A 25,619-nucleotide genomic window follows, 5' to 3' on the forward strand; every position below is an offset into this window, starting at 1 on the left:
TGGGCACCTGAGTGACAGCGCTCTACGCCAACCGCTGTCCCGAAACTTAACGCGGCTCCACAAAACGTAGGAAGACGCTCCATTTCCGTAGGAAATAGGGGTGGGGAGAAAAGGAGCCAATAGGAAAAGCGGGAAGGAGGAGGAGGCGGAGCCTCTGCCGCTACCGCCCTGCAGCGTCTCCCTAGTCGCCCCGGCGCCCCACCCTCGGCGGCCTCGGGCTCCCCGCCCACAGACCTCCCGCAGGCAGCTTCGCGCTGCCCGGAGGCCGGGGGCGCGCGTGACTCTCGTCCGCGGGGCGAGGGGTGTGCCTCCCGCGGCCCAGGGCTCTGAAGGGGGACGCCCCGGGCTCGGGGCCACTGCTCTCCTTTCGCGTTGTCGCAGACGCCCTCCCGGGGGGCGTCCCGCAGCCGGCGCGATGAGTGCCAACGAGGACCAAGAGGTGAGTCCCCCTGGCTGGACGCCCCTTCCCCGCGCCGGCGCGGTGCCTCGGCTCCGAGGGACGGCGGCTGAGCCCCCGGGGCCCTGCTGGGACCCGGCGCCGGGACGAGCGGCCCCGCACGTGCCTTCGCGCCTACAGCGGACAGCCCGGCTAGGGTGCCCCAAGTTTACGGGTGTCCTGCGAGGAGAGGCCAAGCACACGGGAACGGGACAGGTCCGCCTCTGCCTCCGCTCCCGCTGTAGTTTTCAGTTTTGCAAGCCCGGGAGTGGCCCCACGCCTCCTTAATGATAAGGATGCGTGTCCTTGGTAGGCGACCCAGTGCTCTTGCCTCGCCTTAAATCCCCGGTGTTCTTGTTCAGCGCTTGTGTACGGAGTTAAGCTGTTTGGAATCTGATTACCTTAAAATTTTTAAATTTCTTGGCTGGTAGGGAGAGACTTAATTGAGTTAGTTAAATTTCCGGTGGAGGAAAATAATGACACTGTCTCCGATTTCTGGCCTTTCTGTTTGGTGGAAGCATTTATCCATCTGGTAGTTGTCCAATGGAAATTAAGGCTATTTTGTGCATGCACGTACCACCTGAATCGTAGAGTTCATGCTCAGCTGTTTTCTCATGAAATGCCACTTTGACATTGAATCATACGATCAGGGAATGATAACAGGTCATCTCTAGGGGAGCCGTCTAATTGTGTAATGTGTCCAGATGAGGAGAAGAGTTTGCAAAGGTAAAGTGGATGCCCCAGGGCTGCACAGTGAACATGTGGGTAGAATCAGAACTAGAATCCGAGTCTCTTAGATAAGTAATTCACTCTTCATTTAAAATATATTTGTCAAAAGTTAGCACTTTTACAAGATAAATGTGACAGAATCCCTGGAATGGAAGTTACCTTAAAAGGACCCAAAGTCCAACAAGCTGGTGAAATCCCTTCTAAACTGTTCTTGCCAAGTGAGTTTCTAAGTCGAGGCACCAACAGATTCTTACCGTGAAGCATGGAGCCTATCACATATTTCTCGAAGTTTGGCCCATGGAGCACTGCCTTAGAATCATCGGGGTGGTTGCTAGAAAAACAGGTGCCTGCCACTGTATTTCAGATTTACTGAATTGGAATTCCTGGGGGGCCCAAGGATCTCCATTTTAACAATAGAATTCCATTCTTCTTCCACATGACTGATTTTCAGATCTTTGAAATCAGTTTTCTGCCCCGTTTTTCAGATGTCCTCTTCTTATACTAAATGATTCCTTTTAGCTTTTTTCCATATGTCCATTCTTTTTGTTCCTTCATTGTCTTGAAATTGTGTGTCTGTGGACAGATTAAGTTTACTAATGTCCTGTTTTAAAGTTGTGACATCACAGTTTTCTACAGTTAGTTACTCTCAATTACAACCCTTTGAGTTTCTGTACAAAGCAATTTGTCTTTCATCCTCTACTTGTATGTTTAGGGATCTAAAGACAAGTTCTTCCACTTACCTATAAAATTTCATCTCGTTAGATGGTTTTTCAAGGGCATTTTGAATTCATATTCAGCCACCAGCATGATTCACTGTTCCATCAAATTGTCATTCATCAATTTCATAAGGCTGCCTTCAATTTTTGTTCCTGACCTACTCGTTAGTTAAAATACAGGAAAGGATTAAGGGCAGGAGGAGTAGCACTATATTTTGAGTAAGGTGGTTCTTTCTAATCTAATCTTGGTTGTTCTTAAATCCAGTTGAACTCCTGTATTTTTTTCACGTGAAGGTAGAAAGAGAAACCCAGGTAGACTGTTCTGTGCCTTTCCTTGATGTACCAATCAAGTTATCCTCTCTAATAAGGGTTGCTTACATTTATCTTGTTTTTCGTATGCTTGCCAAGGCTTACAGACTGCTACTCTTTAGTCCCCTAGGCCCCCACAAACTATTTCTTTAATAATCTATTCTAAAATTTTATCTGTCTTTAGTTTGTAGCTTTCATGACATCCATCTTTTTTTTTTTATAAAGATTTTTTTTATTTATTTGACAGAGAGAGACACAGCAAGAGAGGGAACACAAGCAGAGGGAGGGGGAGAGCTAGAAGCAGGCTTCCCGCTGAACAGGCAGCCTGAAGTGGGGCTCGATCCCAGGACCCTGGGATCATGACCTGAGCCGAAGGCAGACGCTTACCGACTGAGCCACCCAGGCGCCCCCATGACATGCATCTTTTTGAAAACTAAAAAATGTACCAAAGTACTGTCTTTCTTTGCTTCTCTTCTTCACCTGTTCATCAGTAATCACAACGGTGATTGAGTCTTCTCATTTGTCAGCCCACAGTGTTCTAAGAAATATTTCCAGGCAAGGATTATTAGTTACATTTTCTCTTGCAGTCCTTTTTTCCATCTTGGATAGATCCTTGTCAAACCTTTTTCTAACCATCTTTTTTTTTTTTTTTAAGTTCTTTTTATTATCTGTAAGTGGTTTTTCAAGTTTCATATCATTCTGTGGGAAGGATTACAAATACAAATAATACATGTATACAGTGGGGAATTATTGTGCTTTGTATTTCTCATCTCCAAGTATGACGCGCTCTCTACCCCAGCCTAGGACACATGCTCTGGAGTTGCTTTAAACTGACTTATTTTCCTCCTTACTAGAAAGGAGAAAATAAGATATTCTTCTCAGGATTAATGTGAGAATTAGTGAGATAGTGCACTGTAAAATGCTTAGGAGTGCCTGGCACGTAATTTTAAAGTAAGTATTAGTATTAATACTGTGTTGCTGTACTCACATATATATGTTATATACACATATTACAAACATCAAAGGCCATCTAGAGTAGCTAAGTTTTACATAGTTGAGTGGGCTTGAATCAGACACTAAAGACCCTCTATTTCTAATCCACTTATACCACTAAACAAAACTCATTTGAATCATTCTTTTTTCAGATGGAACTGGAAGCTCTACGTTCTATTTATGAAGGAGATGAAAGCTTCCGGGAATTAAGTCCAGTGTCATTTCAATACAGGGTAAGATGTGACATGACTAGGAGCCCTTGCCACTTTGCTAGAAAAGATTGAAGGTTGCTAAAGATGCTTTCATTTTTTAAATGATTTTGTTTTATCAATTTAACGGTTTAAATTTGTTACGTCTTTGGATTTTCTGAAGCCTTTGCACGAAAGCTCATCACCGTGACATCAGTTATTTTTAGCTTTTGAAAACAATTCAGAAACTTTGAAAAACTAAGATAAACTTGTTTTTATTGTGTCAGAATTATCAAATGTTAGAAGTGGAAGAAACCTTAGAAATTATATGGTCTTGCCTTCTAACTTTAAAGATAGCGTCTCTCAGTCATAACGTCCCAAGCTTTCCCAGCTGATGCTGATAAATACTAGAATTAAAATCCAGGTCTCTATTCCAAGTCTAGTATTATTCCCCCCCACCACCATGATATAGTCAAGAAAAGTTGGTATTTTCCTAATTCCATATAATCAATATGTGTTAATATTTTTTACATATTCTTTAAAAGGGAGTTTGCTCATAACTGTTCTCAACATGAAACAGTACCAGTATCTTGTTTTGTAAATAAATAACATAAAGCATTTTTCCAGATGATTATAAGTAGTAGTGGTGTGAGAAAGGTTTTTTGTATGAGACTTAGTTATTTACATCATCATTTAAAATAAATTATGTGATAAGTGATCCTTATGTGTCATTATTATAGACTGTTACAGAAGATGAATTCTTTATCATTACTTTCTTTAGAGACTCTCTTCTCTATTTAGCTCCTCTCAGTTCCCTTTCAAGCTCAACAGTCTTTACACTACTCCATGGATAGAACAATAAAAAAACTTAATGGCCAAGGTTAACACTGGGGTTAAGTCCTAGGCCCTTTGATTTGAATCCAGCTGCCTCCCCAGACTTCCCCAAACACTGCCACTTACCCCTTACCAAGTGGGAGATTGAGAACTAAGTCCTACAGGAGGGATACTCTGCTGTGACTGCAGGATGGATTTCAAGGGTATAAAACGTGAGGTTTGGAAAGCTTGTTTGTGTTGAGAGCCAGAGGACCTAGGGTACAGGTCTGCCTGGGTCCTGGTCAGACCCCTCAGTTCCTCTTTAGCAGACTGGTTTCGTAACCTCCTGAACGATTCTCCCCTTTCAGTTCGGTCGGAAGCTTCCCCCCACACCTCACCGGTAGTCCTCCTGCAGACGTCTAGGTGGTTCTCTGAAACACATAATTAGTTACCCCATTCCTTCGTTTAGAAGGGTTTCCCCATGGGTTTCTCCTGCCTATAGAATAGGGATTAAATTCCTTAGCTTGACACTCAAGGCCCTTCTGTTTGATTCAGATTGCCTCTCCAGACTTTCCCAGCCACTACCATTCATGAGACACAGTAGCCTGTGGAACATTTCCCTGCATTTTTTTAAGATTTTATTTATTTGACACACAGAGAGCGACAGCAAGAGGGGGAACACAAGCAGGGGGAGTGGGAGGGAGAGGGAGAAGCAGGCTCCCCGCTGAGCAGGGAGCCCGATGTGGGACTCGATCCCAGGACCCCGGGATCATGACCTGAGCTGAAGGCAGACGCTTAACGACCGAGCCACCCAGGCGCCCCTCCCTGCATTTTTTTAATACGGTGCCTGTGGACATGCCATTTGCTGTTGCCCTCACCTCACGTCCCTCATCCAGCCTACTTCTCCTTTAAAGCCTAACTCAAGCTCCTCTGTATTTGGGCCTTGTCTCCTAGCTTTCCCTTGACTTCAAAGCAGAATTGACCATTCCCTATTTCTTCATACTTTGTTCTGTCTCTTGTAAACTTTTAATCGTGCTGCGGTTTCGTGAGTTACCTAAATGTCTGCTCCCTTGAAGACAGGAATGATCTTACCTCTATTTTTGTATTTTCTGTACCTAGGACTGTAGGAGACACATGGCACCTTGTTCCTACCCACACCTTGAGTAAGGACTTAGTAATTGCATAGAGCAAGTAACTTTTACCACTTTTTCACTATCTCTGCATTTGAAACACAAGCATAAACCAGTGATGTCATCAACTTACATAGGCGTATATCAGCAGGTCCCTAAGTTTATCTGACATAATTTTTTTTTTTAAGATTTTATTTATTTATTCAACAGATGGATGGAGAGAGAGCACAAGTAGGCAGAGTGGCGGGCAGAGGGAGAGGGAGAAGCAGGCTCTCCGCTGAGCAGGGAGCTGGACGTGGGGCTTGATCCCAGGACCCCAGGATCATGACCTGAGCCGAAGGCAGCCGCTTAACCAACTGAGCCACCCAGGCGCCCCTATCTGACATAATGTCTAAGCCTCACCTTATATTGGTGTGTCTTGTGATTGAGGGTGAGGGGAAGGGAATAAAAAATCAGTGGTCAGAGAGTAAAGGTGAATCAAGTGACAGTTTGGGGTGAAAAAATTTTAAATCTATTGCTGTTGTCTAAAAATAAATATTTTTTAAAAAGCAGCACATACACTAAAAATATTACAGAGGAGATCAGCATAGCCCTACGCAAGGATGAGATGCTGACTCATGAATCATCCCATAGTTTTATTAGAAAAATCACCATTTTGCAACCACCAACATGATGATCATTTCAGGCAAGGCTCATTAATGGATGCTAAAACCTTGGACTGAAAAGTTGTTGAGAAGCAGTATATTCACCTGGTTTTGTAGTGTCACTCCACAGATTACTTGTTAATTACAAAATCGAAAAGGTACCTTTACACTGAAGAGATTTGAAGAATATCACCTTAACCGAACTGATCAAGCTTAGTATCACCAGTGATGATTCCAGAAGATCTTATGTGCCTCCTTATATGATGCTATGGGAATATGCCACATCACCTGTGTAGTATCCCTACCAGAATATTTAATCTGAATTGGATGCAGGAAACAGACAGTCCTGATCTGGGGACATTATACAAGAAAACTGGCCTTCAATTCTTTTTGTCATGAAAGATATTTAAAAGGCAGGCAGGGTGGCTGGGGACTGTTCTAAATAAAAGCAGAATAAAGAAATTTGACAACCAAATGTAATCCATGATCCTCAGTGGATTATGGATTTGTGGGTTGAGAAGGTGGTTTATTAAAGGACACTTTGGATATGAATGGGAAATTTTTTAGATGGAGTACGAATTAGATAATATCTCTGTGTCAATGTTGAATTTCTTGGGTGTGACAATGGTAGTGTAGTTCTAGAGGAGAATGTCCTTATTCTTAGGGTACTTTACCCTGTAAATCTTTAAGGATGTTTCATCATGTCTGCTGCAACTTACTTTCAAATAGTTCAACAAAAACCAAAGGGAAAAAAAAAAGTTACCCTCATTGAGGGAGGGGGCGATTCTGTAATAGAAAGAGAAGTGGAAGGAGGCAAAGGTATTTGGTGAATAAGATACATGTCAGTGAGTGTTCATTGTCCTATTCCAGTTTCTCTATGAGATTAAAATGTTTCAAATACAAAGTTGGGGAGAGAAAAAGAAACAGAAAAGACATCTTTAAATTATCCAGGTGAAGGGAGTCAAAAGTTACAAACTTCGGGTTATAAAAAAAAATTAGGGATGTAATGCACAGCATGGTGACTATAGTTAGTAACATTGTATCGCATATTTGAAGGTTGCTTAGCCAGTAGATCTTGAAAGTTCTCACCCAGCCTAAGGCATTCCTAAACCTTATCTCTTTACCTTTTCCTTTTTTCTCTAAATTTTACATTTCTTTTTCTGGTCTTGGTATTGTGCTAATGCATATCAATCACTTGTTTTTAACGCCTCGTCTGATTTGGCAATTAGAAAACTTAGGGCAAAGATTAGGTCTTTCAAGTTGGTGGATTATTATTTTTGTCCATTCTCTTCCTGTCCCCCGCAGTTGATGTCTTATCTTTGTCCCCAGAAAGCTCTGATGAAAACAAAAATTTAGGTAAGACAGTCTTGATACTAGAAAAAGCTGGAGGGCTGGTTGGAGAGACAGGCCATGGACATCAAGTCAGGTTCTGTTAATATGGCCGTCACCCCCTGCCAAGTCTCAGCCTGTACCCCTGAACTTTTCAGAATACTACGTTTCTGATCTGATCATGAGCATCGGCAGTAATTCATCATTTTAAAAGTCATAATTAAATATTCTGTGTTTGTATCACTTTTTACAAGCCTAAGATTTCCCTTTTCTTCAGATAGGTGAAAATGGTGATCCCAAAGCCTTCTTAATAGAGATTTCCTGGACAGAAACATATCCCCAAACACCTCCAATTATATCTATGAACGCTTTTTTTAACAACACCATGTGAGTAGTGTTCCGTTTTCATTGTTTTTTTGTAATGCTGTCTCTTACTTTTCTCTCAGCAATATGTTTCTTGTGCATTATAGATCATCGGCTGTAAAGCAGAGCATATTAGCCAAGTTACAGGAAGCAGTGGAGGTCAATCTCGGGACCGCCATGACCTACACATTGTTTGAATATGCCAAGGACAATAAGGAGCAGTTCATGGAGAATCACCAGCCCGTGAATTCTACAGTAAGCTCGTGCTTCGTTTTGGTTTCACTCTGCTACTAATTCATCTTTGCTAGTTATTATTTTTTTTTAATTGGAAGGAGGTTTTGTGTTAGATTGAAAATAGTTAGGGGCGTGGCGTGGCTTAGTTAACTGCCTGCCTTCAGCTCAGGTCATGATCCCAGGGTCCTTGGATGGAGCACCCCCATCGGGCTCCCTGCTCAATGGGGACTCTGCCTCTCCCTCTCCCTCTGCCTCTCCCCCAGCTCGTGCTCTCTCTCGCTCTCTCAAATAAATAAATAAAATCTTTAAAAAAATAAATAAAATAAGTTACATCTGAGTTAAATAAGAATAGTAAATTTTAAGTTTCTTAGTGTCTATTTAACTTGAAAAATGAAATCATATCCTTTAGATCTTACCCTTCATATAAGACCAGAATACTTCATGTACCCACCAAAAACTAAGGTGGTGTTGAACCAAATATTTGTTTAAATGTATTTAATGTCTTCATAAAGCTCAGATTGAGGATTTCTGATGTGGTGCTAAAATACATTTGAAATTACTTTCTTCATGAGCCTTCTTTAGTTGTCAATAGTCTTGCCCCAGTTCACTTTGAACTTGGTGCAAGCTTGAAGAGACTTTATTAATAGGAAAAAAAATTATTTTATTTCTAACAGTATTTTAGGACATCATCACCTTTTATGACCGCAGGCGTCTCTTTTTAGAGCTGCACCCAGTCATGTGCTAAAAGGCTTTCCGTGGTCAGAGTCTGTTGAGTTCTGTGAACCAGGCCAGTGGCTTTCTGAGAGCAGCGGCCCTGTTGTCTTCCCCTTGAGCAGGTCTGCCTTCCACATGCCTAACAGAACACAGAAGAACACTGAGGGCAGCTCTCTAGTGGTAGAAGGTGGTAGCAGAGCTGGTGGACTATGGGCCACACCAGGGGGCCCTGAAGATCCTCACTGCACCACTCACCATGTGACTTTTTTTGGTGGGGGAAAGGGGCCCAATGTCTTAATCTCACTGTGCTCAGTTTTTCTTTTGTAAAACAGGGATTATAATAGTATCTACCTCAAAAGATTGTAGTAAGGATCAAATGAGTAGTATATGAACAACATTTACAGCAATGCTTGGCACGTAGTAAGCATTTTAAATTTTGCCTATCACACTCTGATTACATGAATCCAAATTAAAATATTTTTCTTTCTTTTTTTTTTTTTTTGAAGATTTTATTTATTTATTGAGAGAGAGAGCGGGGGGAGGAGCAGAGGGAGAGGGAGAGAGAATCTCAAGCAGACTGCGCTGAGCACGGAGCCCAACGCAGGGCTCAATCTCACAACCCTGGGATCATGCCCTGAGCCAAAATCAGCAGTCAGACTCTTAACTGACTGAGCCACCCAGGCACCCTTAAAATATCTTTCTTCATTCATGAAGATTTTCTTCATTTCTTCAGGGAATCAGGGTTTTCTAGGTAGGCACGTGTGACTTTTCTTAAAGACATATTTAAATTTCCAAATCAAGCAAATTACCCAAATTATAAAATTATCTTAGAACTTCGGCGCTTCAGGGCGCCTGGGTGGCTCAGTCGGTTGAGCGTCTGCCTTCGGCTCGGGTCGTGATCCCGGGGTCCTGGGATCGAGCCCCGCATCGGGCTCCCTGCTCGGTGGGAAGCCTGCTTCTCCCTCTCCCACTCCCCCTGCTTGTGGTTTCCTCTCTCGCTGTGTCTCTCTCTGTCAAATAAACAAATAAAATCTTTAAAAAAAAAAAAAAAAAGAACTTCAGCGCTTCAACAGAATGTTGGTATCAGGTCTTCTTTTTCAGAGACCTGGTTAATAACAATGGAACTAACATTATGTAAGTCCCTCTATGGGAATTTTTAGAAGAATGAAAGCAATGTGCTAATGGCACATTATAGCTAATGGTCTCTAATAAACGGAGAGCATAATACGGGAGTTTTTTACTTCACAGATCTAAAAATTGTCAACTCGTTTGAGGATGTAGCCATATTTAGTGTAACTCCGTAAGTTTTAAGGCATTAGTATAGGAATTATCTGTTTTTCTTCTAGATACCCATAAGCAGCATCATCTCCGTTGAAACTCCTAATACAGCCCCATCAAGTAAGAAAAAAGAAAAAAAAGAACAGCTTTCAAAAGCACAGAAGCGTAAGCTGGCAGATAAAACAGGTTTGTGTTTATTTATTTATTTTTTTATAACGCAGATAGGTTGCTTTTTAGGGTGATATGAGTGCTTAATAAGTGTATTTTGATTCAGAAGAGTAGTTCTCTCTTCTTCATCCTTGGAACATTGGGATCAGATGCTGTCTTGGGTCACAGACGTATATTGAAAATATTTATTACTTTACCACAAGAGATCACCGTTTGAGGGGAAGGTAAGTAAGTGGCAAAATAACTATAAATGAGTCTCGAGGTTGAGAAACAGAATAGCATACAAAAGTGTATCCTACTTGTACCCTTTCTGACATGTTTGGGATTTTCCTATTTGTTTACCTTTCTGGCAGATATGTGTATCTGCCTAAATATTTTTTGAACTGTAGCTTTCATTTGAAATGAAGTCTGGTATACCATTAGATCTTAGCACAATAAATAATATAATGTTTTAAAAAAAATAATATAGGGGCGCCTGGGTGGCTCAGTTGGTTAAGCGACTGCCTTCGGCTCAGGTCATGATCCCAGGGTCTCAGGATAGAGTCCCGCATCGGGCTCCCTGCTCGGCAGGGAGTCTGCTTCTCCCTCTGACCCTCCCCCCTCTCATGTGCTCTCTCTCTCATTCTCTCTCTGTCAAATAAATAAAATCTTAAAAAAAAATTTAAAAAATAATAATATAATGTTTTTGTCTGTAGTTGATTTATTTATATAATTAGAATAAGATTTAAGAATAGAATTTCTGTGTCTCCTAAACCAGAGTCATTTTATGGACCTTTAGAAGAGAATTATAAATTCCACTGCATATCACCAATAATATTTGATCTCTTTATTTAACCTGAAAATTCGCAAATTGGTATCAGTCTGTAAACTTTCTTTCCAGTTAAGGAAATGTATATATTTATATACATATACACAAGTGTGTCCACGTATACTTACGTCTGTACGTGTGTGTGTTCTTGGTATAAGGTTACAAGCTGCCCTTTATTGAAAAGAACTGACCCTTTTACTTTGGTGAGGAAGTTTAAAATAATGCCCTTTTATAAAGGGATGGCAGGTTTTTTGCTTATGTTTTGTTTAACGTCCTGTGTGGCAGAATGAAAAGATTGCAGCCCTTTGTTGGCCCTCAAAAGACATTCTTGAAGTCACAATAGTTTGTGAAATAACAAATGTGGGAATCCATTATACCTAATATTAAAGCATGAACAACCAAAGCAGTGAATTATTAGTCATTGCAATCTGTTTTCTAGAATTTTGGTTAATCTCTTTTTTAATGCTGTAGCATCTCTGTCAGTTCATTACCTGTTGCTTTCATACATAATGACCTATGATCATTCCCTTTCATTATGGTTTCCCCACCTCCATCGTTTTGATGATGCCCACCTAAGAGGCACCATCTTTCTGTACTTAACGGTCTAGGAGTTTGTGACTTGAAGCTTGCTTTCTAAATAAAACTTTAAAAGGACCGTGGGTAAGTTTTAGTTAACAAAATTGGTGATCTGCCCCCACACCCCTGACAACCAATAAACAGTGGGATAAGATTCTTATTGGCATAAAGTAGAAAAGAGCCATTAGCATCTAAGATTGAGGTCCAGTGATGCTGCTTCTGTCCTGTAAGAATCATGAGGTTGGTTTCTGTTTCCCTTGTGTAAAATTAATGTATTGGTTTTAAATGCAGATTTTGATGATTTCATAAAATGAGATGTATAGAGATAATATCAAGCATAAAGGAAATCACACCTTTTTATACTAAAACGCTTATATTTATTAAACTGTTCTTCAAGTTTGAATATTCTATTACAAGAATGAAGTCGCTTTGTAAACTATAATTTTTTTAAATAAAGTTTCAGCTTGTTTTCAAGCACTCCCAACAGATTAAAGACCTGTCAGATTAAACAATGTTAGGCTAAATAATGAATATTTTATCAGACCACGAAAGTTAATAAATAAGTTGACCAGGCCTCCTCTGAGTTTCGAGGCCAGACATTGATTTATAAGGACTCTTGTCTTGAGCCTAGCTTCGTAGTTTAAAAAGCCTCATGAAGCAGTAAAGTAGCACAACCATCTCACTTAAAAAAGCCGTAACCTTATAAAAAAGGGTAGAATTGTACAAGTGCATGAAACTAATAAATTGATTCATTCCTCTTCCTGGAGTTTCCAACTCACCTCCATGTTTTTGTCTTAATATCATGGTTTTGTCTTGAATGGAAATAGGGTAAATGTGAAAGGGAGTGTGTCTGAGTTACTTTGCAAGTATCCTGAGGAGAACGGTGCTTTCAGTTCACAATGATGATAAACTGGTTTTCCAGCTTAATATAATACATGATTTAAAATTTTAATCTGTTACTGTGTAGATCTATCTATTATTGTGTATTTAATCTATTGTGTAGAATGGTATACAAAAGCTTATTGTTAGAGTATTAATTGCTTTAAAAATTACTGCTTGGTCTTAGACATAAAGTTACTATTTTTATCCTCTAGATCACAAAGGAGAACTGCCTCGAGGATGGAACTGGGTTGATGTGGTGAAGGTATATAATACTTATATTCTGGGCTTTAAAATATTGTTATCAATCTGCCATCAAATAATGAAATTTATATCTTCATTTTTCCCCCCCTCAACCTTTGAATTTTACTGGAATGGCTGTTTCCCTTTTTGCTTCAGCATGTAAGTATTTTTGAAATATCTTTCACATTCTTTTCTTTCCTACACCTTCAGTTTTAGATTTTCTTTATTTAAATAATGGAAAATCTGTAGAACTAAGCTGTAAGTACAGTGAAGTATGACTGTTTATGTAAGTACATCTGAAGAACGAACATGCCTAGCTATGACTCTGGATTAGCGGTAGAGTGGAAATAAGAAACAAGGCATCGAAAGGAATGCTTTGATTTCTTAGTAGAAATTCATATCTATTTTTTGAGGGCAAACCCTAGATGGAGTTTCCCATCATTGTCAAGAAGGATTTTCTGTTTTTCTTATTTAAAATTGTTTACTTTTCACCTTGAAGTTTTTTGCCACCTTCTCTCAATATTTTTCTTATTGGTAGGTTCCAATATATTAAAGTGATGCTTAGTTAATCCTTTTTTTTTTTAAGATTTTATGTATTTATTTGACAGAGAGAGACACAGTGAGAGAGGGAACACAAGCAGGGGGAGTGGGAGAGGGAGAAGCAGGCTTCCCGCTGAGCAGGGAGCCCAATGCGGGGCTGGATCCCAGGATCCCGGGATCATGACCTGAGCCGAAGGCAGTCGCTTAACCGACTGAGCCACCCAGGCGCCCCTAGTTAATCCTCTTTGTAGGACTTCATGAGATGAGTTTTGCATGCCAATTAGTGCCCCTACTGCTGTGAGAAGTAATGAATATGATCCAAGGGTAGTTAAAGATTAGGATTTTAGTGGGCACCTACAAATACGGGTAATTTATAAACAGTATATTCTTAGAGGTCAAGTCAGCGGTTTGGGCCATGGGGTACCTTTGCTATAGAAACTGTTTAAAATAATCTTTGTGCCTGGTACAGAAATACTACCTGGGAGTAGGTGAGCTGCAGTCGGAAGAAAGCAGCAGTCTTTCTTGTCCGCTTCCTGAGCAAGGGGCTGACCCGCACACAAGATGTCTGTGTGGGTGCGGCTTCTCCGCGTTCTCTCATTTAGCCAGGCACCCCTCCACTGATGCCTGATGAATACTCTGTGTTGTCCTAGGTGTGCTTGTATGTACCTCACCAGCTAAGTCGTTTCCCTCCTTAAAATGCTTCAGGCTTCAGAATGAGAGTGCATCCTTCCCAGACAGTAGCCGTCAGCAGAAATTGGGCTCAAAAAGTAATCTGATTAATCCAAAGGTGGTAGTGCTCCTCCTTGCCTAGCTCCAGAAATTTAGTTTCCTGCTTGTTTTTCAGAGTCCTTATTAATATAAATTAGAATTTCAGCACATATAAAGAAAATGAAGATTGAAATAATCCAGTAATCTTGGGAGATAGGCGAAGATATTTTTAGGAGGGAGGTTACCACGTAGGCGGGTCTGGCCTCAGAATCTGTTACCCGAAGCTAGTAGTTTCCAAATATGATCTTGGGATCCCTGGGAGGTCCTGGAGGCCTCTGGGCATCTGCAAGGTCAAAACTATTTACATCCTAATGTTAAGGTGTTGTTTGTCTTTTTTCCTCGTTCTCTCACAAGTGGACAGTGGTGTTTACCAGGGGCTCCTGAAGTGTAATGATGCCATCACTAATACTCTTCTATTAGAGCACTAATAGAATGTGTGCTTTTATATTCTTGTGTTTTCCAGAATTTTCTAAGGTGGTGAGTAGGTTTAGAATCTAAGTACGTGCATTTTTATATTAACTCAGTTTGTTCGGGTGCCTGGGTGGCTCAGTTGGCTAAGCATCTGCCTTCAGCTCAGGTCATGATCCCGGGGTCCTGGCATCGAGCCCCGCATTGGGCTCCCTGCTCAGCGGGAAGCCTGCTTCTCCCTCTCCTCCCCGCTTGTGCTCTCTCACTGTTTCTCCTTCTCTCTCTCAAATAAATAAATAAAATCTTGAAAAAAACAAACAAAACAAAACAAAAACTCAGTTTGTTCTTAGTTATTTGTACTGTGTTTCTGTTCACTGTTTTCTATTTTACCTGCCTTACTGTGGAAGCAGATTTGTGAAAACCCAGCTGTCTTCTGTTGAGCTCAGTAATAAAGAAATTCACAAAAATGTAAAACAACACTATTCTTCGCATTAAGTTTTATTTGTTTTAAAAGACACAGCTTTTCATTTAAGAAATGTTATTCGGTGATCATGGAGTGAGTCTGTTGTTACTTTTACATGAACTCAATTCCTCAGTTTTAATTTCAAATACTGTAGGTTTAATATACATTTAAAAGAAAGCTCTTTTAAGATCCTCAAAGTGGGAAGAGGAGCTGGGGCCAGAATGTTTGAGAACTGCTACCCTTAACGGTTTCTGCTTTTCACAGCTTCCCACATTCTCTGGGGTTCTCAGGGTTTGGGTTCACCGGGGATTTCTTTATTCTGGTCAGAATTGTCTGTGTATTCTTTGGGAACTCCCCACCCTCTCCCCCATTTGCTAAATTCTATAGGTTTTTATCAGAAAAGACTTGCAATTTAAGATTTTTATCGTATTTTTAAAACTGTACTTAATTTATGTGGTTTTTTTAACCACAATGTTTAAAATTTTTGAAGTCTTTATTGTGAAAATAATAGAAGAATGTCATTCATTTTATAAGTGGCACCTTTTGTATGTTCTTGGTTCCAATTTATTTCTTGGAAAGCCTCAAGGGATTTTTTTCCCCCCTTCTCTATTGAGGTTGTATTTTTAAAGAATCATGTTTAAAGTAGCTGAGCCTGAAGTTGAAAAGTAGTTAAATACGTTGAACGCTGTAGCTGGTATTAAATTACATGAACCTTGTTGTCTGTTGTTCTATCAATTATAAATATTTATTTCTGGTAATAAATGAAAACAGTGAACTCAAGTAATGTGATAGCTTAATCTTGTTGATGATGTCCTTTTTTGTCTTTTATAGTTAAGCAAAACTGGCTCTAAAGATGATGAATAGTACTTGGAATTGAAGACAAGGGAAGAACATCCTTTAAGAAGTAAACTGGGTTCAAAATCCTTCATTACTCTTTTCTGGTATTGAGGTGGCTTTTTATAAAACAGAATTTTTTTGTATGTTTCTTATGTAAAAAACGTTTTAAGCTGAAAGTTCATGAAGAGATCTGGTTGTATTAAATTATTTTCACAAACTTGCCTTAATAAAAGGTGAAATGTTACTGTTTAGTATACTTTATGAAGATGGTTGAGCTTTGTAAATGGACAAAATGGGAAATAATAAATAATCAATGTGAATTTATATGATATTGTTCTAGTGGATGTGATATTTTTTAAAGGAGTAGGAAGCCCTTTTGAAACTCTCATCCCAGTGGATCAGAATACTGAGTAAACAGTTACTCTGTGGCATGATCCATATTAATAGACTTCTCGTCTTAATAAAGTCCTCATCTCTTCTTTCTCTTAATTACTGAAGCATAAATTGCTCCAGAGAAATTTAAATACTAATATTTGAACTTTTACATAATATTCTTTGTAGTTCCTTTTTATTTTTCAAGGGTGAACCGCTTCTTTTTAGTAAATGAGTATCTGTTCATACTCTTCCTTTGGGTCATGATACTTGACCATGAGAGTTTTCAGCCGTATGTGGAATAGGAGAATATAAAAATAAATCTGCCAAATACATTCAAAAGCATTTGAATAGAAGTGCTGGTTCCCACTGAAAACATTTCTCTTTGCTGCATATACCAAGATGGGAGTAAAAGATGCCTTAATATTTAATTTTTGTATTGTTGGAGACAGTGGTTTTAATAAATTCCTGTTTACCTGCTACCGTGTGGTTTTGGTTGTGTGGTAACAGGTCTCCTAAATGGTTTAACATAAAACCACCTCTCAAGTCTTGTTTCTTTTCAAGTATCCACGTGGATTTCTCAGCCTGAGCATCTTCCTAGTTATAGACATAGAAGTGTTTCAAATGCTGAATCATAGTACAGGCTTGATTATTTTTTTTAATCACGAGTAGGGTACCTATTAGTGTCGTGTAACCAGGAAGTTACTGATGTGTCTGTGTGAGTTCCAGTGACTGCATTTGCTTCCCGGCTGGAAAACCCTAGAAAAACCTTCTACAAATAAATATTTCTAGAAGGGGAGGCTGTTGTTCCTCCAGTTACACCTGTGCAGCTCGGGTCTGAGTTTTTAAAGAATAATGAACTTGTAAAGACACGTCCTTAGCATACGAGCAGTTTAAATTATGTCCGTGGCTTTTACTGGGCTAACATTAGGCTCAGTTAAATCATTTTGATTACACAGTAAATACAATTATGGTGAAGAAGTGTAATCTGATTTTCAAAAGCTGAATCACATTTGATATCTTGAACTAATAGAACAGAATCATTAAAATTCAAGACCACCGGATTGCGGCCAACTTTTGTCCTGGGGGTTGTGTGTACATGGTTTTCGTTGTGTTGATTTGTTTGCTTGTTTTTAAGGAAACTGGAACTACAACATCTGCTCGTGGAACAAACTGTTTCGCTCTGAAGATTCTGAAATTGTTCAGGCTTCTTGTGGTTCAGAGATGACAAAGAATAATGCTAGTTAAATGCCAATGAGCTGTTTTTACTCTTTTTATATGAAATGTACACATGTAGGGGGTCATGGTGGCCGTGGCGCCTCTGACCACCTTCTGTAAAACACTGAAACATTCTCGTCCGGATTGCCATCAGCTGTTCAACACCCCCCGTACATTTGCTCAAAGTCTGTCTACCTGAAACTGTATGGAATGACATCCTTAATAAGCAATAAAACCAGAATTGCACACAGTGGTTTTCTCTGTGTTTTATTTCAAGTCGATGGAGAGAGAATTGTTGATTTTACAAATTTGCACAGACTTAGGGTGTAAGATGTACCCTCCTACTAGAAACTGTTTAAAAGTGAAAGAGAGAGAGCACCAGCACAAGCTGGGGGAGGCAGAGGGAGAAGCAGACTCCCTGCTGAGCAAGGAGCCCCATGCGGGGCTCGATCCCAGGACCCTGGGATTCTGACCTGAGCCGAAGGCAGACGCTTAACCAACTGAGCCACCCAGGCATCCCCCAGAGTCTAAAACATTTAAACAAAAGTTGGAAGCTTGAGGTTAAGGACAGCTTCAGTTTTTACAGTGTCAAGGGGCCCAGAAGACAGATGAAGTCTGGGATCAACCCAGGTTAAGGAGTCACACACAGGTACACAGAGCATGCATGAGGCTGAGACCTATCCCCCGGGGGGGCCCTGAGGGAAAATTCCTGTCTTAAACTTGGGTTCTCCGTGGAAGGGCAAAATGTAAACAGACGGACATGGACTCTCCTGATGACTTAAAACAGGGTTCCTCACACTTGGATTTCAGCCCAAATTCTTCCCCATATGAGTGATCTTAAAAAACAACAACCCCTCAAGCCAGGATTTTAGTTCAAAGTGGTATCATCTGGGCACCTGGCTGGCTCAGTTGGTGGAGCAGGTGACTCTTGATCTCAGGGATTGTGAATTCAAGTCCCAGGTTGGGTGTACAGAGTATTTTAAAAATAAAATAAAAATTAAAAAGTGGTGCCAACCGGGTAGAATCTCTGGGCAACTAGTAGAAATGACCACATATCGACCCTGGAAGAACCCACCTTCAAGCCAGACCTCCAAAGAAAGCCCCACACGTAGAGTGCTCGGAATGTGCACTCACGGTCAAAGCCACGGTCCACGGAAGCGGGACCTTGTGACAGCCTCCTGCAGGGAAGCTTAGGGGAAGAAGCACTTCAAGGATGTATTCTTATGACACAGACTCTTAGATGTTAAGAGAAATTGAGTAAGGAACAAGAAATTATTAAGATGCATCAAGCAGATTTGGAAAAGAACCAAATAGAACTCGAAAAGTAAAATAATTGAAATTAGAGTTACAGATGAAGACACGTGTGCTTTGGCAAATCTGAAGTATAAATATCCCGTGGAATGAAGGCGGAACTAAATTTGCACTTTGGGATTTTCTCTCTTTTCGATTGTAACCTTAGAATCTTTCTTTCTTTTTTTTTTAGATTATTTAAGAGAGAGAGCGCACGAGAGAGAGCACAAGCACGCGGAGGGGCGGAGGGAGAGAGAGAGGCAGACTCCCCGCAGAGCAGGGAGCCAGATGCGGGGCTCGATCCCAGGACCCTGGGATCACGACCTGAGCCGAAGGCAGATGCTCAACCCACCAAGCCATCCAGGCACCCCAACCTTAGAATCTTTCTGCAATATTTCTTCACAGGCCCCACCATTTTAGGTCAGCTGGATGATTTGAGCTTTCCAAAAGTTCTGCTTGATGACTGCACGTGTACCTCCCCGGACCTTGTTTCAGAAGAGACCAGTTAGGACAAGGATTTGGCCAGTGTTTCCAGAGGGTTATCTGTGATAACTTTAAAAAGAATAAATTTAGAAATTACGCTCTATACTAAGGTTTTGTCATTGGATAGTCCACAGAATAAGAACAGAACAAAAGGCATTACCTGGTAGGAATTATCTGGTAATCTATGATTCTAAATTTCTGTGTTTCCATTATGTGACAAAATAATCAGGAATTGATCAATGATCTGAAGTGTTTTTGTGTGTGTGATCCATTAATGAAGAAACTCATCGAAGGTCTTTACCAGCAATTTTCCTAATGGAATAGAAGAGAACAGAATTCAACAGAAAATACCAGTGTATATCACATGTTGTAAGGGTCTTTGAGTGCGTGTGACTGTTGTTTTGGTTTGGGGTATGTATGTGCAGATACTGTATAAAATTTATTTCTTAAAGTGCATCACGGCGAAAAAGTCTGAAAGGCACTGATCAGAGCATACAAAATGTGGGACAAATTTTACATATAAAGATTTCATTTTTAAAAGCACAAAATGGGGGTGCCTGGGTGGCTCAGTCTGTTCAGCGTCTGCCTTCGGCTCAGGTCATGATCCCAGGGTCCTGGAATCGAACCCCGCATCGGGCTCCCTGCTCTGCAGGGAGTCTGCCTCTCTCTCTCCCTCCGCCCCTCCCCATGCTTGTGCTCTCTCTCGTGCACGCTCTCTCTCTGTCTAATAAATAAATAAATAAAATTTTAAAATGTGCCTCTCAAAGTGCTAAACACATTTATCATTGATTTTGCATTATTTAAAAAAAAAAAAAAAAGACCGATGACGTAAAGCTGCATTGCATAGTATAATACGAGAGGAGCAAAATGTTAATTTAGGGTAGGATCTTTGAATGACTTTGTAAATTTTTTTTTTTAAGATTTTATTTATTTATTTGGCAGAGAGAGACACAGCGAGAGAGGGAACACAAGCAGGGGGAGGGGGAGAGGGAGAAGAAGGCTTCCCGCTGAGCAGGGAGCCCGATGCGGGACTCGATCCCAGGACCCTGGGATCATGACCTGAGCCGAAGGCAGACGCTTAACGACTGAGCCACCCAGGAGCCCCGACTTTGTAAATTTATAATAATGAAAATTCTTGCATGACGGGGTTGTTTTTTTGTTTTTAGGTAATAGTAATGTATCAATACTGCTTTCTGCTTTCTTAGTTTTGATAAATGTATTATAATAAAGTTAAGATGTTAACAGTAGGGGAAACTGGGTGAGAAGTATGTAGGACTTACCTATAATATCAGCACATTTTTTTTTAAAGTCTAAAATTAGTTTCAGATTCAAAAATATATTTATTATGGTGCGTGCCAGTCCCTCCAACCCTGAGAGAGTTCTAACAGCTTCCCTGCCTGGGTGGCTCAGTTGGTTAAGCGTCTGCCTTTGGCTCAGGTCATGATCTCAAGGTCCTGGGATCGAGTCCCACATCGGTCTCTCTGCTCCACGGGGAGTCTGCTTCTCCTTCTCACTCTCCCTCTGTGTTCTCCCTCTCTCTCTATTTCTCTCGCTCAAATAAATAAAATCTTAAAAAAATTTTTTTTTGAAAAATTTTAATAATTTTTTTAAAACTCTGCATCCAGGTGGACACACAATGTGACATTATTTCCAGGCGGTCAGCATGGTGATCCTCCTGCGTGCCGTGCGGGCTCACCACAAAGACACCTGCCATCTGCATGACAGCTTTTGAACTGAGCACCTTGCATGAGGAACTCCAAGTCCTAATGCCTGAATCAATGGTAAATAACTTTAACAGTTTTAGCTTCTTACTCATAAGAACCCAACGTAAGAAAATGCGTCCTATTCTCCCACCATTTCTCGAGGAAGAATCATTTTCTTCCCAGGCTTCCTGTATAAATCTAGTCACTAAAATAAATTGTTGTCATGGGCTGATGGTGGTAAGAAAACAGACGGGAAACACTGGCACCCTCGCCCGTTCTCCCCTATTTTGGCTGGCGGCACCTGGGAAGTTGGAAGTAACCTCCCGTGTCTCTCTCTGGCCTTCTGGAGCGTTTCTTTCCGTGGCTCCCACAAAGCTTTGGCCTGTTGGGACACTATTCTTGGTATTTTAGGTAACAAGCCATCTCCGTGTCCACTTCTGTCCTTTCATTAACAAAAGAGAATGTGAGCGCCTGGGTGGCTCAGTTGGTTAAGCGACTGCCTTCGGCTCAGGTCATGATCCTGGAGTCCCGGGATCGAGTCCCACATCGGGCTCCCTGCTCGGCAGGGAGTCTGCTTCTCCCTCTGACCCTCCCCCCTTTCATGTGCTCTCTCTCTCTCATTCTCTCTGTTTCAAATAAATAAATAAAATCTTAAAAAAAAAAAAAAGAATGCAATTTGGAAAAGGAAACTTCACACAGGGGAAAAAATGCACATGAAAACATTTTTTGCTTCGTAATTAAGTGGCTAGAAATTAACCTTGAACATCATCCTATGATGATAGTTTTTCAAGTACAGAAAGGTGAGGAGAGAGGTTTGCATTTAACGCATGGAATTGCATGCAAGGTGAGACTCTGTGTTTCTCCCGAGGACGGTGCTCTTCTGAGTCACTTGACAACCCACCCCGTTTGTGAAGGAAAATTCTCGGGCTTGGACTCCGGGTCCTGGGAGATGTAAATCCCTCTGAGGTTTCAGTGGAAGCAAACACTTCATCAATTCCTACATTCTTTTCACGGTCTGTTTTTGTATTCTTAAAAATCACACTAGTTGGGTGGCTGGGTGGCTCAGTGGGTTAAGCATCTGCCTTCGGCTCAGGTCATGATCCCAGGGTTCGGGGATCGAGTCCCGTATCAGGCTCCCTGCTCAGCGGGGAGTCTGCTCCTCCCTCTGACCCTCCCCTCCTCATTCTCTCTCTCTCAAATAAATAAAATAAAATAAAATTACACTTTTTCCACTTCTACCCAATAATATGATTTTTTTAAACACGAAAGTGCAAGAAATGAAATGCTGTTGAAACCTTTCTCCCCCTTTCCGTTTCTATGTCTCTGAAGATCACAAAATCTAGAATTTGTCAGATTGCCATTTCACTTGCTGAATACCGAATACACTGACTAAATATTCCTTACCTTCCAGGGGCTGCTCAAAGATAAAAATTTAAATCGATGGGTGTTATTTAGAATCATGATAACTGAGAAATCACAGAGTTTGGTTATAAGAATGTCCATCCATCTGCTAAAAGAAAAGTATAACTCCCACTACATGCTGACAAATCCCATCTGTTAAGATTTTCCCTTAGTTTCTATATTTTTCTTTTGTATGTCAGTGTTTTAAAATTCTTTATTAATTCTTTATTTTTATCAAAGTCATACATATACTTCAAGTCAAATAGTTCCACAAGGCTTTTAATGTAAAAGGTAATTCTCCCTGCCACACCCCAGCTATCCCAATTCCCACCCCCTGTAAGTAACTGCTTTCAATAATTTTTAGCTTAAACTGGCCCACAGGACCCCAGTCGGTGGTCTCCTGCTCTCTGTAACCTCAGCTCCAAGACTGTCCGCCATATTCCTGCCTTGGAACCCCTGCTCTGGCCCTTGCCTCTGCCTGGGACTCTCTCCCTCAAATAGTTACGTGGTTAACTCATTCACCTTCAAATCTGTGGTCCAAGTCTGTTTTTTTGTTGTTGTTTGTTTGTTTTGCTTTGAGTGAAGTAGAAAGCCTCTAGAGGGTCCCCCCACCACCAGCCCTAGCCTTACTGAGATATAATTGACATATAACATTGTGGAAGTTTTAAGTGCACAACATGACGATTTGAGACACTTATCTACTGCAAAATGATTACCGCAATATGATCAGTTAACACCTCCACCAACTCACGTCATTATTTGTGTGTGTGTGTGGTGGGAATATTTAGGATCTACTCACTTAGCAACGTTCAAGTATATAATACAGTATTGTTAACCATAGTCACGAGGCTGTACGTCGGGTCCCCAGAACCCACTCATCGTATAGCTGGAAGTTTGTGTCCTTTGACCAGCAGCTCTGCATCCCCCCACCCCCACCCGAAGCCCCTGGCAACCACCAATCTGCTTCTTTCTGTGAGGTCAGCTCTCTCAGAGTCTATATACAAGTGAGATCACACAGTATTTGCTTTTCTTTGTCTGACTTATCTCACTTAGCATAATGCCCTCCGGGTCAATTCCTGTTGTCCCAAACAGCAGGATTTCCTTTTTCATGGTGAATAGTATTCCATTGTGTCGAGGGTTTGGAGCAGAGGATTGGGGTGATCTGCCTTAGGTTTGAATGGTTTGTTCTGGCTTCTGGGTTGAGAATAGACTGAAGCAAGAGGGAAGGCGGAGAGACCAGTTTGGAAACTATCACAGAAATGTGGGTGGAAAATGGTGGTCGCATGAACTAGGGGGTGTGTGGGTGAGAAGTGGTCAGTTTCTGGATATATATTGAAGGAACTGCTACCAGGATTTGCTGGAGAGATAGACGTGCACCAAACATGAGTCCTCTAAGTTTTTGGCCTGAGCAGTTGCAAAAAAATCCATTGATACGGATGTTAATTCTCCTTAAATTCTGTAAATTTAAGGTAATCTCAGTGATATTGCAACTGGATTTTTAAAAGAAAGAAACAAGCTTATTGTGAAGTCCTTACAGAAAACTAACATACTAGGGTAGTCAGAAGAAATACTGAAAAAGAAGGGTAATAAAGTGAGATTAGTTCTACCAGTTAGTAAAATATCTTTCAAACAACAGGAATTAAAGTGGTAAGGAACTGGCACCACCTGCTTCTGTCAGTGACATAAAACAGACTCCAGAAATAGACCTACACATGTAGAAGAATTCAATATATGACAGGTCTGTAGAAAATGTAATTTCTTCAATAGATGGCATGAGGACAACTAGACAACCAACAATAGGGAAGAAAAGGAAAAGCATTCCTATCTCACATTTTACATCTTAGTAACTTCCAGATACATCAAGAGAAAAGAAAATGTTGGAGATTCTTGAATGCATCATTTCAGGATGAGATGACGTTCCTTAAGTAGGACACAAAACTCCGAAGTCATAAGAAAATGCTAAGTGTGATGACATAAAAGTGAAAATGTTCTGCATGGAAAAATTCCCATAAAGAAGATAACTAACTTTGGGGCACCTGGGTGGCTCAGTCGGTTAAGCGTCTGCCTTCAGCTCAGGTCATGATCTCAGGGTCCTGGGATCGAGCCCCTCATCGGGCTCCCTGCTCAGTGGGGAGCCTGCTTCTCCCTCTGCCTCTGCAGCTCCCCCTGCTTGTGGTCAGTCTCTCTCTCTGACAAATATATAAGCCTTTAAAAAAAAAAAAAAAGACAACTTCATCTTTCTTTTGAAAGAAAGTTTAATTTTCAAAAGAGATTACTTTCAATATACATACATATGTATCAAAAGCTGTTAGAAGTTATCAAAAGAAAAATAACAGAAAAACGAGCAAAGAATATGACAGTTTGAGAAAAGGACCTATCAGTGACTGTGAAAAAGATATGAAGTCTAGAATAAGAGACATTAAAACTGCAGTGAGATTCTATTCTTGCATGAGGTTGGCAAAGACCAAAACGTTTGGTAACACCGTTTCTGAAGGTGTGAGGAAACAGGTTCTCTCTTCCAACCTTCTTTTGAGTACATTGATACAACCTTTAAGGAAGACAATTCAGCAACATCTGTCAAAATCACAAAAGCCTTTGGCGCAGAAATTCCGCTTCTAGAACTTGTTCCCACTCCTAGACTTGTCCGTGTGCAAAAGGACCCGTGTGCAGGGATAATGTCCTGTATTATTACTCACCCCCAGCCAGTATCAATATCTTTAGATGTTCCCTGAGTGCAAGGCAGCAGGGTGGGTCTGGACTCAGTCAGAGGCTGTGTGGGAGAGTGAAAAGAGCCTCTGTATCGGAATAGGGCAGATGTGTTCGAATGTATACCCTTCGGCATTGTTTGTGCAAATTTAAGGAAATTCAACACTTAAGGACTGCTGTGCCCCCAGCAGAAGGATCCTGCTATGAAGGGCACTGAGCCCTTGGCCCGGGTTCCTCAGCTACCACACAACCCAGCATGGACCCAGGGGCCATCCAGCCCAGCCCATGGGACGTGGGCTCAGGGAAAGTTGAGCTGCTTCCATTTGAGGCTCTGAGAGGAACAAATGGTGTCACTCTGGCCCATTCCATTCAGTCTTGGTTACTTCCTGCAACAACAGAACATGGCAGGTTGATTAACTCACTTGCATGGTCATCTCTTCCAGGGTGTTGTTACTTCTCGCCATCCTCTGTGAGGTTGGGGCTCTTCCCTTGGCAAGAATGACAGTACCTTGAGGGGCGCCTGGGTGGCTCAGTCAGCGAAGCATCTGACTGTTGATTTCAGCTCAGGTCATGATCTCAGGGTCATGAGATCGAGCCCCGTGTAGGGCTCAGTGCTCAGTGCGGAGTCTGCTCAAGATTCTCTCTCCCTCTCCCTCTCCCTCTGCCCCTCCCCACACTGCACACGCTCACTCTCTAAATAAAAAAAATATTTTTTTAAAAAAAGAATAATAGTACCTTGAATCACCAGGTTGTTAGGAAAATGAGAGAATATGTTTGTGAAGCGCTTAATGCTATAATGGGTACAGAGCAAGAAGTAACTGGTAGTGACTTTTTTTTTTAAAGATTTTATTTATTTATCTGAGAGAGAGAATGAGAGAGA

General features: G+C 41.0%; 1 protein-coding gene and 1 pseudogene across 3 annotated transcripts; both read left to right on the forward strand.

Moving 5' to 3' along the window:
• Positions 1–202: 202 nt before the first annotated feature.
• RWDD4 (RWD domain containing 4) lies at positions 203–17,406 on the forward strand. 3 transcript variants are annotated; one of them, XM_035004275.1, is made up of 8 exons: positions 203–439; positions 3,336–3,416; positions 7,565–7,674; positions 7,758–7,905; positions 9,945–10,062; positions 12,523–12,572; positions 12,707–12,709; positions 15,561–17,406. In XM_035004275.1, the coding sequence occupies exons 1-8, from the start codon at positions 416–418 to the stop codon at positions 15,591–15,593; spliced, it is 567 nt and encodes a 188-aa protein (XP_034860166.1). In that variant the 5' UTR covers positions 203–415; the 3' UTR covers positions 15,594–17,406. The 3 variants fall into 3 exon arrangements, with proteins under 3 accessions (XP_034860166.1, XP_034860167.1, XP_034860168.1); XM_035004276.1 differs by lacking the exon at positions 12,707–12,709; XM_035004277.1 differs by lacking the exon at positions 203–439 and having other exon boundaries at positions 3,335–3,416; positions 7,569–7,674.
• LOC118010152 lies at positions 5,851–5,951 on the forward strand (annotated as a pseudogene).
• Positions 17,407–25,619: the final 8,213 nt, after the last annotated feature.

Source organism: Mirounga leonina, unplaced genomic scaffold (assembly GCF_011800145.1).
Source record: "Mirounga leonina isolate KUSES-001 unplaced genomic scaffold, KU_Mleo_1.0 Mir_128, whole genome shotgun sequence".
NCBI classification, from domain to species: Eukaryota; Metazoa; Chordata; class Mammalia; order Carnivora; family Phocidae; genus Mirounga; species Mirounga leonina.